The sequence below is a fragment of the Gopherus flavomarginatus genome, chromosome 3 (genome assembly GCF_025201925.1).
Source record: "Gopherus flavomarginatus isolate rGopFla2 chromosome 3, rGopFla2.mat.asm, whole genome shotgun sequence".
Classification (NCBI taxonomy): Eukaryota; Metazoa; Chordata; order Testudines; family Testudinidae; genus Gopherus; species Gopherus flavomarginatus.
In genome coordinates this window covers 236913112-236930496 of record NC_066619.1, presented here as the reverse complement: position 1 = coordinate 236930496, position 17385 = coordinate 236913112, and the positions used below count along the sequence as shown (strand labels likewise).

The 17385-nt window shown below is 40.9% G+C and overlaps 1 protein-coding gene across 5 annotated transcripts in view; it reads right to left on the bottom strand.

Annotated features, from left to right (window-relative positions):
• GABRA2 (gamma-aminobutyric acid type A receptor subunit alpha2) overlaps positions 1–17385 on the bottom strand; it is a 333249-nt gene that overhangs the window by 6567 nt on the left and 309297 nt on the right. For all 5 annotated transcript variants that reach the window (XM_050947533.1, XM_050947536.1, XM_050947535.1 and 2 more), the window contains 4 exons: positions 17302–17384; positions 12422–12565; positions 11399–11551; positions 1291–1493 (listed from right to left, as the gene is read on the bottom strand). In XM_050947533.1, the coding sequence (XP_050803490.1) occupies positions 1291–1493; positions 11399–11551; positions 12422–12565; positions 17302–17384 (583 nt within the window). The remainder of the gene's footprint in view (positions 1–1290; positions 1494–11398; positions 11552–12421; positions 12566–17301; position 17385) is intronic.

Genomic DNA, 17385 nt, shown 5'->3' with positions numbered 1-17385 from the left:
TCCTGCCCCTTGTTCTGAGTGGAATCACACTGTCCAGCCACTCTGAGACTAGGTCTCTAGGCTGCAGGCCCCTCCTCCCCCTGCACCCATTTCTCAACCTGTTAGCTAAACAGTCCAAGTTGAGATTGGCACCCATAAACCTTTTCCCTTCAGGTGTCAGCAACAATATAAGTTTGAAGTGACCCAGAAACAACATCTTCAAAACAAAGCATTATTCATTAACCCAAAGGTAGAAAGCACACAGAGCAAAGGGTTAAAGAACAGAGTCCTACTCGTATATTGTCCCTTACCTACACTTTAATCTTTCCTTGAACACTTATTTAAGTTGCCCTTAACCCAGCTAACTCCCATCTCCAGCTAGGAGAAGCAGACTCTCCTGCCTGCAGCATGCGCACTTTGCTTTGGTGTCTCCTTGTCCGACTGTTAGCTCTCCCTGTCACTCCCTTGGCAGCCCCCTCTCATTCCCATGGGCAGCATCTTTGGGACCCCACTTGATCCTAGGCCTTCAGCCTCAAGATGAGTAAACTATGCAGCCTGGTGGGAGCTAAGCAGGGCCATTCCCTAATTAATAGTTTACCCCCTTAATCCCTTAAGGAGCCACTATTTTGGTTCCTGTTTGCTTCCCCCTTAACACCCTCTTTGATTTAACTCCTGGCATTTGGGCAGGTTAATATCAGACATAACCTGAGCGACAAATGATATTTATAAATAAAACCCTACATATAACTCCCTCATTCTTCACAGTAATGCAGACAGAGAACATGAGGGAAATGGCTAACTATAAAACAAATAAGGAAATAATGAAGTTTGGTGAATGTGACAGTATCTCCAATGTTTTGAAATGTAATGGATGCAAGTGTAGGAAGCTTATTTTCATTGTCTGAATAAAGATTTTTTACAGAAATATTACTCTGATTTTATTCATTTCCACATGAAGGACTCAGGAGCATAATGTGGTGTAACCTCTGATTTTATATTTTTTGACATTTAACAAGACTCAAATAGGCTATTGATTAATGTGGAGAGAGCCCTGACATAATCATCATTCCTCCAAGGACAGCCTGCTAGAGAAAGTTCCTGTATGCAGTTTAATTTTTGCTAGAGTTTGGCAATTTGAGCACACACTTTACAATATCTTTCTATCCACCCCGACTTTCATCTCACAAGTCATAATCTTTCTATTAGTTTGAAAATTCAAGTATTTTTCAGTAATAACCAACTATCAAAATATCTGTTAAACTATTTTCTTAGAATTGACTGGAAATATAAATGTTTTTCATTATCATTTACCTTATCATTGACTACGCTTTTTCCATCCCATGCCCATCCTCGTTTTGTGAAGTAATTTACAGTGGCAAATTCTATCAATGCAGAGAATACAAATGCATAACAAACAGCAATAAACCAATCCATGGCTGTTGCATATGCTACTTTGGGGAGGGAATTTCGTGCACTGATGCTCAATGTTGTCATTGTCAACACAGTTGTTACTCCTGTAGAGGGTGGAAAAAAAGAAAATGTCAGCAATTTTAATTGAATTTTGAAATTGAGTCAGATTCAGAACAGGAGTATCTTACGGTACATTTCTAAGAGTTATAAAAATGCTTACATAATGTTCAAACAATATGGTGGCATACTAGATGCACCATATCGAAGGTGGCAGCACCTTTTCCTTTGTAACCTTCTAGTTTTGATTCACTTTCTCCCCCCCCCAATAAAATTTTGGTGAAAAATGGCTGAAGATACAGTCTTGAAAATACATGCAGATTAATCAAAAAATGGGAAAAAACAATCAGACTTTTAGGGGGAAAACCCTACACCGCGGCAACTAAATAAACTAGTTTGCTTAATGAAGTGTGTCAAATCACTTTGCAGCAATATAGCAAAAAGGACATGTTGATGAGCAGTTGCAATGCCAATAATCCCTGCCTCCTCCCAGTTTCCTGCCATTTCCTAACCATAGAACTCAAGAGATGGTCGGTCAGCTTGGCTTCAACTGCATTGCAAGCAATGTAAAAGAATTAATGGCTATCTTTCCAAGGAGCAGTCTTTTGTGTCCACTTTCAAAGACTATACACGTATGGCAGCCATTCTGACTAAGGACAGCCTGTGGTTTCACTCCCATGGGGAACAATAGGAGACTGCAGGTATCTTTGTTAGTGGCTGTCTCACTGCCACATACAATTATTAAGTGAGGTAAACTGGTCAATTTCTCATTGAAGTAAAACGGACAATGTTATAGTACAACAAATTAATTGAAACTTTCAGATCTACTATTTGTATTTAAACATTAAAAAAAAACAGGGAAAACAAACAAAAATACTTTGTGCTTCATGAAACCCCAATAGTGGATGATAAAGCCATACTCAAAACAATACAAAAAACGGGATATACATAAAAAAGCTATATACCAATATAAATTATCTTTTAGTCCGCCCATTGATACAAATACACCAACAATTACCCTACTAAATCAACCCTAACCAACCAGAGTCACCAAAATTATACAAAGACACCCTTAACTCTTCCATCTCTGGAATGCCATTAAAAATGTGTGTGTCTCCGGATAAGAAACAATACAAAGTTGTACACATACCAGAGATAAATATATCCACACTAATATTGACACATAGTCAAAAGAGCCTCAGTGACAAAAAAGAATTACTAATAGCATCTCATAGCTCACAATTCAAATATTGCAAACAAAAAAATATTTGTTATAACTGGTTACAGTTACTAAGAGGAAATAAAATCAGATCCTGAAAAGAGCAGGAATAATTATTAACTCCACAGGAGTACAGGAAGGAATATCAGCATCAACCAAAGAATGGAGAATTCAGGGAGGGAAAACTCAGCAAGATCCTCCATCACTGGAAATCAGTTATCCAGGCTCTGCAGAATGGGGCTCCACTATGTATGTCTCCTCTACTGGCACGGTGTTTTTAAGCACCACTGGGAAAGGAAAGGAAGCACAGAGTGGGTCTGTTCAGTCCCCTTCTGCCTTTGCTGTCTCTGTTCCCCTTCAGACCCTAAGCAAGGAATCTCCCTCTCAGAGAGGATTGTGACGGGAAAAGGAGGCTAGGCAGACAACCTTCATTCTTTTCTTCCCCATTCTAACACTATTACATTAGGCAGCAGCAGCTACTCTGAAAATAACATTAATAAACCTTCACTTAGAGAACAACCACTCAAGGAAGTTCTTCTACAGAATCATTGTATTTTCCCTTTCATCCTGCAAAAGGCTTTTCAAATAATTTTCACAAGATCCTTGCTTCTTTACAAAAAGGTGTCCCTCTGACTATTGCCTTATGCGAGGTCCCTCAACTTTAACTTTGCTTCCCTATAATTTCCATGTAAGAACATCTTAGTGCCACCATCATGACAAATCCCAAAGGGACATGGGTTTCCTTGGAAATCAATCTCTGGCTAGATCTTTAAAGTGGCCTGGCTCTATGTTCAGTTTTTTTTATTGCACTACCAAAGTTTTGACACCCACATGATTGGCAGCCATAAAGCAGCATATATTCATGACCTCAAAGCAGAATGGTGCTCAGCTCAACACCATCCAAAACTGCCATCAACCAATCAATACTGATATGGAACAACAATGGTGGCAGCATGCAGCCTTGCCAAACTCCTACAGACAAAGGAAACCATGCCATGTATCTGTCATTGACTAACACAGCTTTCTGTTCCATTACTAATGACGCTTTATCTTTCTAAACCCCAGGTGCAAAGGACATCCCCCAGTTTCTGCCATTTATTTTGGTTATATGCATGTCTATTCAGGCTTCTGAGCATCATGATGGATTTGGCTTTTTTCTCTACTGTTCTACATAATGTTTTTCTAGGTTGCTCTCTTTTTCTCTTCCCAGGTGGTGTCCATATTATCACATGATGTGAAAGCCCTGTTGGTGGCATCCTTAAATCAGATTCTAAATATGTCCATCATCATCATCATCATCTTACCATGTTTGATGCTTTAGGTTGGTTTGTTCTACCTAAACTGTCTGTTGTTGCAAGAACCTTTTTCCAATGGACTATGAAAATCTTCCACAGGCATTTATTTTGGAACAAGTTGATCTTATTAATTTCCATGACTCTGCTCCATATATGAAGCCAGACATGATACCAGTGTTAAAAATTCATATTTGTGTTATCAATGCCAATTATACTACTTTTCCAAATCTTTTCAAGTTTATTAACATTATTTGCTGCTTTTGAGATTTGTTCTTAACATTGAATGATTAACTAATATAAAGATAGTAGATTATATCTATGGAATAGCAAAGAAGAAATAGTCTTACATAAAAATAAAATACCGTGGCTAACATTTTCAAATGTAGGTATCTAACTCCATATTAGACACCTAAATAAGTGATCTTATTTTCAAAGTGTAATAATATTTCCCTTTTATTCATAATCACACTTTGCTTCAGAGAGATAGTTTAAGTACCCTAGTGAAATATATTCAGAGTTCCATTTATGTCCTGCTAGTGTGATTTATTGATTTAGAAGTAATCTCAGAAACATTAGTGACTGATCAATTTAGAGAACTCATGGAGGATGGGTGAGGTCCCTAGGACTGAAAAATGGCAAACATAGTGCCTGTCTTTAAAATGGGGAACAAAGAGAACTGAAGGAATTACAGATTAGTCAGTCTAACTTTGATACATGGAAAGATAATGAAACAAAATATTTAAAAATCAATTTATACATACCTAATTCCACCAGAGAGGTCCTTTGGGGCCACCTGCCTGTCCCAAGTCAGGATAAAGGAGGAGGGTTGGGCGTGGGGCTAGCAACTCCACCTCGTAAAAAATCAACCTGCTACAGAAACGCCAACAATAGAGATAACAGAGACTTTTACCCTGGAAAAAGAACGGTCTTCAACTCGAAGATGCATGACGCTGGGTGGTAAAAGCCGTGAGGAAGCCACTAAGCCAATTACCCTTCTTGCAACCAGGAGGATTACCATAGGCACATGGAATGTGAGGACCATGTACGAGTCAGGAAAGACGGCACAGGTTGCAGCAGAGATGAGGAGCAACAACCTGACCCTATTAGGCCTTAGCGAGACAAGATGGACGCAAGCGGGACAGAGACGACTGTTGACAGGAGAGCTGTTGCTGTATTCAGGACATGAAGAGAGCGACACACCGCACACACAGGGAGTAGGCTTCATGTTGTCCAAGCAGGCACAGAGAGCACTGATTGGTTGGGAGGCACATGGTCCCAGGATCATCACAGCATCCTTCAGAACTAAAATGAAGAGGATTAAGATGAATGTTGTTCAGTGCTACGCTCCAACTAATGACAGAGAAGAGGAGGACAAAGATTATTTTTACAACAGACTCCAGAAAATATTAGAGATTCTCCCAGACAAAGACATCATCATCCTTATGGGAGACTTTAATGCCAAAATTGGACCTGACAACACAGGATACGAACAAGTCATGGGGACCCACGCTCTGGGAAAGATGAGTGAGAATGGAGAGAGATTTGTGGATCTGTGTGCACTTAACAACCTGGTCATAGGAGGTAGCATCTTTCCTCACAAGCGGATCCACAAGAGTACCTGGGTATCACCAGCAGGCATGACAGAAAATCAGATCGATCATGTCTGCATTAGCAAGAAGTTCAGAAGATCCTTGCAGGACGTTAGAGTTAGAAGAGGAGCAGACGCGGCGTCCGACCATCACTTAGTGGTGGCCAGATTGAAGCTGAAGCTGAAAAAGAACTGGATAGACGCGTCAGACAGAAGAGTGAAGTACAACGTCAGCCTTCTTAAGGACCATAAGACCAAGGAAGATTTTGGACTGACACTGAAGAATAAGTTTTCAGTATTACAGGATCGGTCTGAGGAAGAGGAAGACAGTGTACTAAACAGATGGCAGAAAGTGAGAGAGACACTTAGGTCAGTATGCCAGGAAGTGCTTGGAATTAAGAAACACCAGCAGAAAGAGTGGATCACAGCAGAGACCTTGATCAAGATAGAAGACAGAAAGAAGAAGAAGGCAGCAGTCAATAACAGCAGGACTAGAGCAGCAAAGGCCAAAGCTCAAAAAGAGTATGCTGAAGCCCACAGAGCAGTGAAGAGAAATATCAGGAAGGATAAGAGAGAGTATGTGGATGAACTGGCAGCAGAAGCGGAGCAGGCCGCATACAGCAGTAATATGAAACAGCTGTATGATACTACCAGGCGACTGTCTGGAAAGTTCAGCAAGCCAGAATGTCCCGTTAAAGACAAGCAGGGAAAGTCTATAACAGGAATAGAACAACAGACGAACAGATGGGCGGAGCACTTTGAGGAACTCCTGAGCAGTCCAGCACCACCAAATCCACCAGATATCAACCGAGCCAACGAGGACCTCCCAATTAATTGCGATAAACCAACCAGAGATGAGATCAGAAAAGCCATCACATGATGAAGAATAGGAAGGCAGCTGGACCTGATGACATCCCAGCAGAGGCCCTGTAAGCAGACCTGGATGCTTCAGTGGAAATGCTGTACCCCCTCTTTGAGAAGATATGGGAAGAAGAAGTGATTCCGGTGGACTGGAAAGAGGAACATCTCTTCAAAATCCCCAAGAAAGGAGATCTTAGCAACTGTGCCAATTATAGAGGAATCACACTCCTGTCGGTGCCAGGGAAGGTCTTCAACCGAGTCCTCTTAGAGAGAATGAAGGATGCCGTCAATCCACAGCTACGAGATGAACAGGCAGGTTTCCAGCAGAACAGATCATGCGCGGACCAGATAGCAATGCTTCGCATCATAGTCGAGCAGTCTATGGAGTGGAACTCCTCGTTGTACATCAACTTTGTTGATTATGAGAAAGCGTTCGATAGCGTGGATCGAGAGACCCTCTGGAAGCTCCTTCGGCACTACGGCATCCCAGAAAAGGTGGTCAACCTGATCAAGAACTCATATGATGGTATACACTGTAGAGTGATCCATGGAGGGCAGCTTACTAACAGCTTCCAGGTGCAAACTGGAGTCAGGCAAGGATGCTTGTTGTCACCACTTCTCTTTCTCCTCATCATCGATTGGATTATGAAGACATCCACTTACGAGCGTAGGAACGAAATCCAGTGGACGTTGTGGACCCAGCTTGATGACCTGGACTTTGCTGACGACCTTGCACTCCTTTCGCACAGTAAACAGCAGATGCAAGAGAAGACCAACGTAGTGGCAGCCACGTCATCATAGGTTGGCCTCAACATTCACAAGGACAAGACCAAGATCCTTAGGATTAACTCCATCAGCAATGACCCAGTCACACTGAATGGAAGCCCCCTGGAAGAAGTGCAGTCCTTTACCTACCTAGGTAGCATCATCGACCAGCAGGTTGGCACAGACGCAGACATCAAAGTAAGGATTGGTAAGGCAAGAGCAGCCTTCTTACAGCTCAAGAACATCTAGAGCTCCAGTGAGCTGTCTTTGGCAATAAAAATTCGACTGTTCAACTCCCATGTGAAATCAGTCCTACTATATGGAGCTGAAACCTGGAGGACAACCAAAACAACCATCAGGAAGATCCAGACCTTCATTAATAGCTGCCTCAGAAGGATTCTCCAGATCCGCTGGACAGACACCATCAGTAACATCCACCTCTTGGAGAGGACCTGTCAACTCCCAGTAGAGGAAGAAATCAGAAGGAGAAGGTGGGGTTGGATAGGACATACACTATGTAAGCATCCAACTAACATCACCAGACAGGCACTGCGGTGGAACTCCCAAGGAAAGCGGAAAAGAGGCCGTCCAAGAAACACCTGGCGACGCGACCTTCAGGCTGATAGCAAAAAAATGGGCTATACCTGGAACCAGCTAGAGCGAATGGCCCAGGATAGAGGACTCTGGAGATCTGTGGTTGGCGGCCATACCCCGATTGGGGTGACGGGCATGAGTGAGTGAGTGAGTTATACACACCTTGAGAATAACAGAGTAATAAGGAATAGCCAACATGAAATTGTATAAAACAAATTACACCAAACCAGCCTAATTCCTTTCTTTTACCAGGTTAATGACCTAATGGATGGGAGGGAGGAGGGAACTGATGATGTCATATATCTTGATTTTAGTAAGGCTTTTGACAGCCCCATGTGATATTTGCATAAGCAAACTAGAGAAATGGGGTTTAGATAAAATTACTAAAGGTGGGTGCACAACTGGTTGATAGCTACTCTTTCAGCACAATTCTTCAATGGTTTGCTATCAAACTGGTAGAACACATCTAACAAGGTCTCGCAGGGGTCTTGGTCTGGTGCTATTTGCTATTTTCATTAATAACTTGGATAATGGAGTGGAGGATATGGTTACAAAATTTGTGTATGGAACCAAGCTAGCACTTTGGAGGACAAGATTAGAACTGAAAATGACATTGACAAATTGGAGAACTGGAGTGAAACCAGCAAGACAAAATTCAAGAAAAATAGAAAGTACTTCACTTAGGAAGGAACTGCAAAATGTGGAATAGCTGGCTAGGCAACAGTACCGCTGAAAAAGATCTGGGAGCTATAGTGGATCACAAACTGAACATTAATCAACAATGGGATGCAGTTGAAAAAATGGCTAATATTCTGAGGTGTATTAATAGGAGCATCAAATGTAATACACAGGAAGTAACTGTGTCTACTTGGCACTGGTGAGGCCTCAGCTGGAGTACAGTGACCAATTCTGGGTGCCACACTTAAGGAACAATATGGAGAAAGTCCAGAGAAGAACAAAAAAAATGATAAAAGGGTTAGAAACCCTGACCTATGAGGAAAGGTTAAAAAAACTGGGTATGTTTAGTTCTGAGAGGGAAAAAAGACTGAGGGGGGACCTAAAAACTGTCTTCAAATGTGCTAAAGGCTGTTATAAAGAGGACAGTAATCAATTGTTCTCCACATCTGCTGAAGGTAGGACAAGTAGTAATGGGCTTAATCTACAGTAATGAAGATTTAGGTTAGATATTAGGAAAACCTAACTATAAGAATAGATAAGTACTGGAACAGGCTTCCCAGGGAGATAATGGAGTACTCATCACTGGAAGATTTTTAAGAACAGGTTAGACAAACACCATTCTGGGATGGTCTAGTATGCTCGGTCTTCCCTCAGCCCAGGGGGCTGGACTATATGATCTCAAGATCCCTTCCAACCCCACATTTCTATGACTCTAAGTCATGTAGTCTCTCTGTGCCTCAGTTCCCTATCTGTAAAATGGAGATAATAGTCCTTCTCTACTTCACAGGCATGCAGATAAATACATGTGAAATTATGAGGCACTTAGATACTACGGTAACAGGGGGCATGCATAACAAGGTGGGTGCATAACTGGCTGGATAACCGTACTCAGAGAGTAGTTGTTAATGGCTCCCAATCCTGCTGGAAAGGTATAACAAGTGGGGTTCCGCAGGGTTCTGTTTTGGGACCGGTTCTGTTCAATATCTTCATCAACGATTTAGATGTTGGCATAGAAAGTACGCTTATTAAGTTTGCGGACGATACCAAACTGGGAGGGATTGCAACTGCTTTGGAGGACAGGGTCAAAATTCAAAATGATCTGGACAAGTTGGAAAAATGGTCTGAGGTAAACAGGATGAAGTTCAATAAAGATAAATGCAAAGTGCTCCACTTAGGAAGGAACAATCAGTTTCACACATACAGAATGGGAAGAGACTGTCTAGGAAGGAGTATGGCAGAAAGAGATCTAGGGGTCGTAGTGGACCACAAGCTTAATATGAGTCAACAGTGTGATACTGTTGCAAAAAAAGCAAACGTGATTCTGGGATGCATTAACAGGTGTGTTGTAAACAAGACACGAGAAGTCACTCTTCCGCTTTACTCCGCGCTGGTTAGGCCTCAACTGGAGTATTGTGTCCAGTTCTGGGCACCGCATTTCAAGAAAGATGTGGAGAAATTGGAGAGGGTCCAGAGAAGAGCAACAAGAATGATTAAAGGTCTTGAGAACATGACCTATGAAGGAAGGCTGAAGGAATTGGGTTTGTTTAGTTTGGAAAAGAGAAGACTGAGAGGGGACATGATAGCAGTTTTCAGGTATCTAAAAGGGTGTCATCAGGAGGAGGGAGAAAACTTGTTCACCTTAGCCTCCAATGATAGAACAAGAACAATGGGCTTAAACTGCAGCAAGGGAGATTTAGGTTGGACATTAGGAAAAAGTTCCTAACTGTCAGGGTAGTTAAACACTGGAATAGATTGCCTAGGGAAGTTGTGGAATCTCCATCTCTGGAGATATTTAAGAGTAGGTTAGATAAATGTCTATCAGGGATGGTCTAGACAGTATTTGGTCCTGCCATGATGGCAGGGGACTGGACTCGATGACCTCTCGAGGTCCCTTCCAGTCCTAGAGTCTATGAGTCTATGTAAGTATATGAGATAGACAGAACTCCTTGATCTCAGCTGCTGAACCCATTCACTATCTCCCTCCTTGTGTCACACTCTGGTTTGGCTGAGGGGGAAGGATTTGGCCCAGAAGCACATGTTCACTAGAAAAAGAACTGCAGTTTGCACACTGCAATATTTTCAAATGATGTGGGACTTCCAGTCTGCTTAGTTTATAAATAGAGCTAGAAGTATATATAAATCTACACAACACTAACATTTGTTGATAGTATAAATGAAATATTTCAGAGCTAAACCTCAATATAAATACAAAATTTAACTTGAAAACATTCAAGATTAGAGCCTTATTACTTTATATGCAAACTGTTCCCTTTAAAAAAAAAAGTCAAGGAAATCTCTGTATGCTACTTTCATATGCTAATTCTCCTGAAAAACCTCAGGATTGTCAGGAGAGCTGTAGCCTGCACCTGAAGGTTCTACAAACAACAGAACTTTGTCACTTTCTATAATAAACTTGAATCAGAAAGGATCTTTGTAACAAGTTCCTCTGCCTGCTGAGCACTCTTCATGGCCAGAGGTCAATCTGTAGAAGCCCACCTCTGCTCCCTCCTCTTCAAGGCCCCTTGCACAGACTTTTTCTGTGGTCAAAAGAATCCTCCTTGGGCTCTGGGTTTATGCATGGAAAGTAAATTCAAAATAAAAAAAAGTCCAACAAACATGTTTTCTCAGGGCCTCCCCTGCCTCAGCAGGCCGCTCCCAGCCCATCCTAGCTAGAGATTTAGTCCCAAATCCCAAGACTCTGCTCAATCCTCAAAGTCTCTACTCTCCCTAAGCATGCACACATGCTTGCCACTTTGGAGTGCTTTTTATAGGGGAATCATCTGATTCCACTCTTTCAGTAAGCAGGGTTGGCTAGCCCCAGGCCCTCCAGCCCATACAGGGCAAGCCATCCAATAAAAAGAACTAAATAGTCTTCAGCTCGTTTCAGAAATGCTAACTGACCGCTGCAGAGGTTGCCTAATGCACATGCCATGTATTCCTCAGAATACTCACCAAAGACTGTTCTTGCAGGTACAGATTCTCTGTTCAGCCAGAACGACACTTGGGAGAGAATGACTGTCATGATGCAGGGGAGGTAAGTCTGAATCACAAAATAACCAATTTTTCTCTTTAAGTGAAAATGAGCTGTCATTACTGTATATTCACCTAGTATATGAAAGAGAAAAACAAAAAACCCTATAAAATGAACTACCAGCCTCCACAAACAATTCACTTTCCTGGCAATTAAAGGTAGCATGGTACATATATGTGAAACAAATGGCCTGTAGATGCAGTCTACAAAACTATTTAGGCAGAAAAATCCTATTGAATGTAAATTAATTTTTTGACTTTGACTCTATGGGCTGTATCCTACTATCACTGAACTCAAAGAAAGTGTAGTCATGGGCTTCAATGAGAGCAAATTTGTATCCAATATTTGTCCTGCACAATATAGTCTAGAAGTGAATTTTTATATTTACAAGGAAAAAACTGTGAACCCTAACATCATTGTCATGGCACAATCTTACATGTTCATATGCATGAACAGACATTGGTGGACATACAAAGTCCCACTGAAGTCAATAGGGCTCCATGCAGATGCAAGGGTCCACTATATCTATGAGCCTGTGGGATATACCAATAGGAAATGCTAATAATTCATTGTCCAGGAGAAGAAAAAAAAAAATCAAATCACACCAAGAAAGTAGTAGACTAAAAATGGCACTTCCAATTTTTCACCTTAACCAAGGTTTGGGTTACAAAGATTCATAAAAATCCTTGATATTAGATTTCATGGGAGCCCTGTGGAAACAGAGATAGGAAGCAGTCACCTCCACTGACACTTGCTATTTCATTAAGTGTCAAGGAATTAGCAAATTGTTCTTACAGGCTGCTCATAGTATACAATATTACTGAAATGGAGTAATCTTATTACTGCCAATACTGGTTTTGGCAGCCTAATGACATAATACCACCAGCATCTTCTGCTTATTATTGTAAAGCAACGATCCTTTTCTTCCAATGTATTTTACTAACCTGTACTCGATTTAACTGTCTCCTTTCCAACTGTTTGGCCTAGCAAATCATACTGATTCAATCTAGAGCCATCCGGTGCAACCTGTACGGAATCAGATGCATTGTAAGTCCAAATGTAGGTCACTTCTGAAGTTGTATAAGCATCTATGGGAAATTGTAAGAAAATATTTTGTCAGAATTTTAGAACAAAAAGGGTCCATAATTTGCAACTTCAGGGCATAAATAATTAGGAGAACTACTTAATTATTTTGCTAAAACCGTCATTATAGTCTAAGACTGACAGGGCAAAATAATATTTAAATTGCTTGAGAATATGTAAGTATGCAAGCCTCATGGTATACATGCAGCACAGGACTATATAGTGTTAATTTTCATTGATATAACCAACTGAATATCATTGCTGTTGAGTTACAAGCAAAATCTATTTATAAACGGTTAAAATATTCATTGGAGATTACTTATTAAATGTGCCCTAAAATCCAAATCAGAGTGGGCGCCTGGGTCAATTATTTGTTATGTGTAGGGCAGATTAAGTTTCTGGAAATTTGTTTCTGCTCATCTATAGAGTCTGAAATGAGCTACAAGCTTTTCCTGCTCATTTGATGTTCATATCTACATATGGTGTTGCAGTGTTAGGCAGACCCAAGAGTCACTGGTCCCTGCTGTCTCTGGGCCTGTTTTTTCCCCCTTAAATTTCACTCCATAACCTGGCCCCTCTGAAAGGAGTGGGAGACACAGAATGTTGGAGCTGCTCACACAGGACACTCTAGAGGATAGCAAAAGGGAAAATACCCACTTTGCCAAGGAGCACTATGAAGGGGCCCACCCTCACTCCTGTAGAGAGGAGACTAATGAGCTATTCTGGGCTCATTCAGCACCAATCAGGCACATCTCTAAGGCTTACTCTGCCTGGAGCAGGGAATCTTAAAAAAGGAACATTATCATAGGAAGGGGTTGTGAACAGGAAGAAGATTGCTACATCTCAGAGACTGCTGATCACAGGGACAGATCAACTAAGAGGGAGACAGTCGTAGGCCTCACTGCCCTTGAAACTACATGGAAAGTCAAAAGCAGGGTACTCCCAGAGAAGAAGCCGGATGTAGACCCTAATTAAAGACACTATACCAGGTGATAAGCCAAACCCCAAAGGGCTGCCTAAGAGACAGACCACCTTTGCCTTTCTCTTCTTTTCCTTTGATTCCCCTCTCACTCAAGGGAAAGAGAGAGAAAAAGACCTTTCTGCTGTTTGTTCAATTGTATTTGGAAAACACCTCATGAGCTGCAAAGAGGGGAAGGACATTATAAACAACTTAAATTGGGGTCTGGTGGGGGCTGAGGGGAGCCCCAACCCTCCCACAAGATTTTTTTTTTTTTGCAAAACTAATAGCACTGCCAACATAAACTAAAAATAGAAGGAACAAAACTATCAGCTTTAATGCATCTTCAATGACTGGGAGACAGAAAAACACTGAGTATGTTCAGCACCTCTAGCGTCCCTTAAAGGTGGATGCGGTCATACAGAGTGAGAGTGTGTTTTTCTGTTTGTTGTTAGGATACTGGCTTAACACTTGCTGCATGGGATGCTTGGGGCTGTTTATTACACAAGAAGTAGGATGGTGTTTCAAGCCTGGGGTGCAGCATGGAGCAAGACATGAAGAGCAGATTGGGAGAAAGGTACAAAGGAAACAATAGGAGGGAGATTTGTGCAGAACAAGGCCATGAGATGGGAAAGATATTTCCATTGCAGTAATAGAAGCTGTACACAACACTTAAAAAGTGATTCAGAAAAATTGTCCATGTAATCCAAATAAAACCACCAAAGGGAATAAAATTCAAGAAATAATATAATTCTGTCCTTTAAGTTGATTTTGTAAAAGAAAGGAACACACTTTTCCAATCTGATATCCCCAATTGGCAAATGGGGCGTGAAGAGAGGAGGCTAAAGCATTGATGGAAGAAATCACATTCAGAGTCTGATAGCGATAAGTAAATTTAAGTCCTATGCTGTGGCTATAGTGCAGGTGGAGAAAGAAATGCAATATATCACATAGCTGAGTTTCAGTCATTTTCATCTGAGAAAGCTCTAAAGGTCATGGAGGAGCTTCTTCATGCAACCAGCCATACCCCACATGGCTAATAAAATCTAGCAGAGACAAAAATTGCAGAGACTGTTAACACTTCCCTGCAGGATAGTATGTTGTCAGCTTCCTACATATATGCAGCTGGAAGTCTCTTGCCTGACAAATCATCATTACAGCCTTGTCCTTAACCTTCCCATTTAGGGTTAGGTTATTGAGAAGCATGCAATAAGGCAATTCTGGTATCACCTGTTATCCTATGATTTCTCTGATTCTTTCACTTTGACTTTTATCCTGGGTATGGCAGAGAGATTTCAACAGTCTTGCTGGTTGATGATCCTCCTTAGTGACAGTTTACACTGCAATAAAAGACCCATGGCACAGCTGCAGCTAGCCCAGGTCAGCTAACTCGGGCTTGCTTGTGCTGCAGGGTTATAAAATTGCTGTGTAGCCATTTGGACTTAGGCTGTTGACCAGGCTCTGAGACCCTGCAAGAGGGAAGAGTACCAGAGCCCAGGCTCCAGCCTGAGCCCAATGTCTGCACTACAATGTTATAGACCCACAGCCCAAGTCAGCTGACCCAGGCCCATCACTAGTCTTTTAGACATACCTTAAGTGTCCATTCTGATTTTTTTAGACTCGTCAGTACCCTTTGATCATAACGCTCCTCATGACAATTTGTTCACACACCCAAAAACCCTAGTTGGCATAGCCAGACTCTCTTAAGCTCTTTCCTCATACTGAAATTCCAGATAGTAATGTTGGACACTGAGTTCAATGGAGCTACGCTGATTTACACCAGCTGAAGATTTGTTTACATACGTGTAAACCACAGTCCCTCAGGTGCTCAGCTTTATTTTTATAATTATTCATGTTTATCATCTTGTTCTCTCCCTCATTAAAAACAGAAATATACATGGGACTCTAGAAATGATTATAACTTAGAGAAATTAAACAATGAAAAAAGTAGGAGTAAGAAGAAGCGAGAGAGATGGAAAGTGGGCATACGCAAAGGCATGTGTGCGAACTCCAGCAGTTCTTTAGCACAGGGACCTGCAATGTGCAGGAAAAGAGTCAGCTTTTCAAAAGAGAAAATATTGTGAACAAGTTTCAATTCTTCCTTTTCCTACAGAACCTGAAGCTTGGGAGAAGCCAAATAAACAAAATAAGCACTAGCACAGTCAGACACAGAACAAATCAGTTACCAAAAAGCAGAAAAAAAACTCACTCAGTCTAACATATTCAGTTCCAGACAAATATGTTTCAAACCTCTGTGTACAAATAAAGTACTGCTATACAGTGATAGCTTTGTCCAAGGATATATTTCAATAGGTTTGTTTCACGTTTTGGGATTACCTCTAGTTTTATACTTTTGCTTTGGAATTCAGCCTTTCATAACACTTTGTCTTCAGACCAGTTCATTGCTATATAAAACTTGTTATTTTACTACTACACATGGCAAATATGCATTTATTTGTACTCAAAATCCTGGGCACTCTCTCTGCACACAGACAGTACTGGCTGCAAGATCCATATACTATTATTTCTTAGTTGATTTTATATAACACTTCTGGTGTTATGTTGTTGTGTTACACAGTTTAGGTAACACATAGCTATATTAGAATATTAAGCAAAAGATTACTTCCATGAGAAAGAAATTTGATATGTATTCAAAGCAGGCTTGTAAGAGTCGACCCTACTCAGTCTTCACTAGGCACAACTCCCATTTGCACATTTTCTAGTTAAAAAAAAAACAGACCAGAATCTCTAGCCCCTTCTATTTCAGTGCAAAAAGGAATAAAAGCTACCTGTATCTCTGCAACCGGGGATTCCCCCCACATGGAGATGATCCCAGAGGGCACAGACCTAGTGCAGCCCATTCCTATGTCTTTTCCCCATACACATCAGAGGCATGGTCAGAGAGTACAGGGCTCTGACAATGCCCAGTTTATGAACAAAATTACCCCTTTCGTTACCACCCGGTGGAATATGGGGGTTGCTTTATACTCTATTAGTCCAGTCTGAAATCAGCCAGAGAATCAGATAGCAGTAACCAACACCTTCTCTTTTGTGGTCAGCAGTGAATCTGCTGCTATCTCTTAAAAGAAAATAAAGGCAAGAAACCAAGGAAATAGATACAATATTTAAAAATCCCCAGCTATTATAAATCATGGGCCTGATTCTGATCTCACTTATAACAGGAATTATGCCACTAAAGTTTATGAAGTTATGTTGATATAAAAGTGGTGTAAGTGAGATCAGGATCAGACCCTACATATTAAACTACAAAATGTACCCTGTAACTTTAATCTCAATAAGTCATTTGCTGCAGCCTTCACTGACTAAGAATGAAACAACACATACCATTAAGAGAGTAAATGCATTGCAATTTAAACTATGCCAGTTAGAATCTTTAGAAACTTTAGATATATTTTTGAATACGTATCTTTGTTTAGAAAGCTTCAGTTTACTATGTATAAATACAATACTTATATTCCATATACATAGGTCTTGATTCACCACTGTGTTACTGAAAACAACAGAGTTACACTAGCATAAAACTGGAACAATGCTGTGATAAATTAGCCCCACAATATTTTTAGTTAAAGCAGAGTCCAGGGATTTTTCAAATGCCTTACAAGATAGAATACTGAAAAAGATCTCACCATGTCAAAATACATGATACAGTATAACTTTCTGTGCCTACATAAACCTGGGCAATGACAATTTGTGAAACAAAGTGATGTTGAACCACACAAGATATTCATTAGCCAGCGGCTATACTTCTAGCTATGTACTTACAGCTGCCAAATTTCAACGGGCATGAATGAGCATCCATAGGAAAGTCTTCCAAGTGCATTGGACATTCGGCTTGGACTGTAAGCC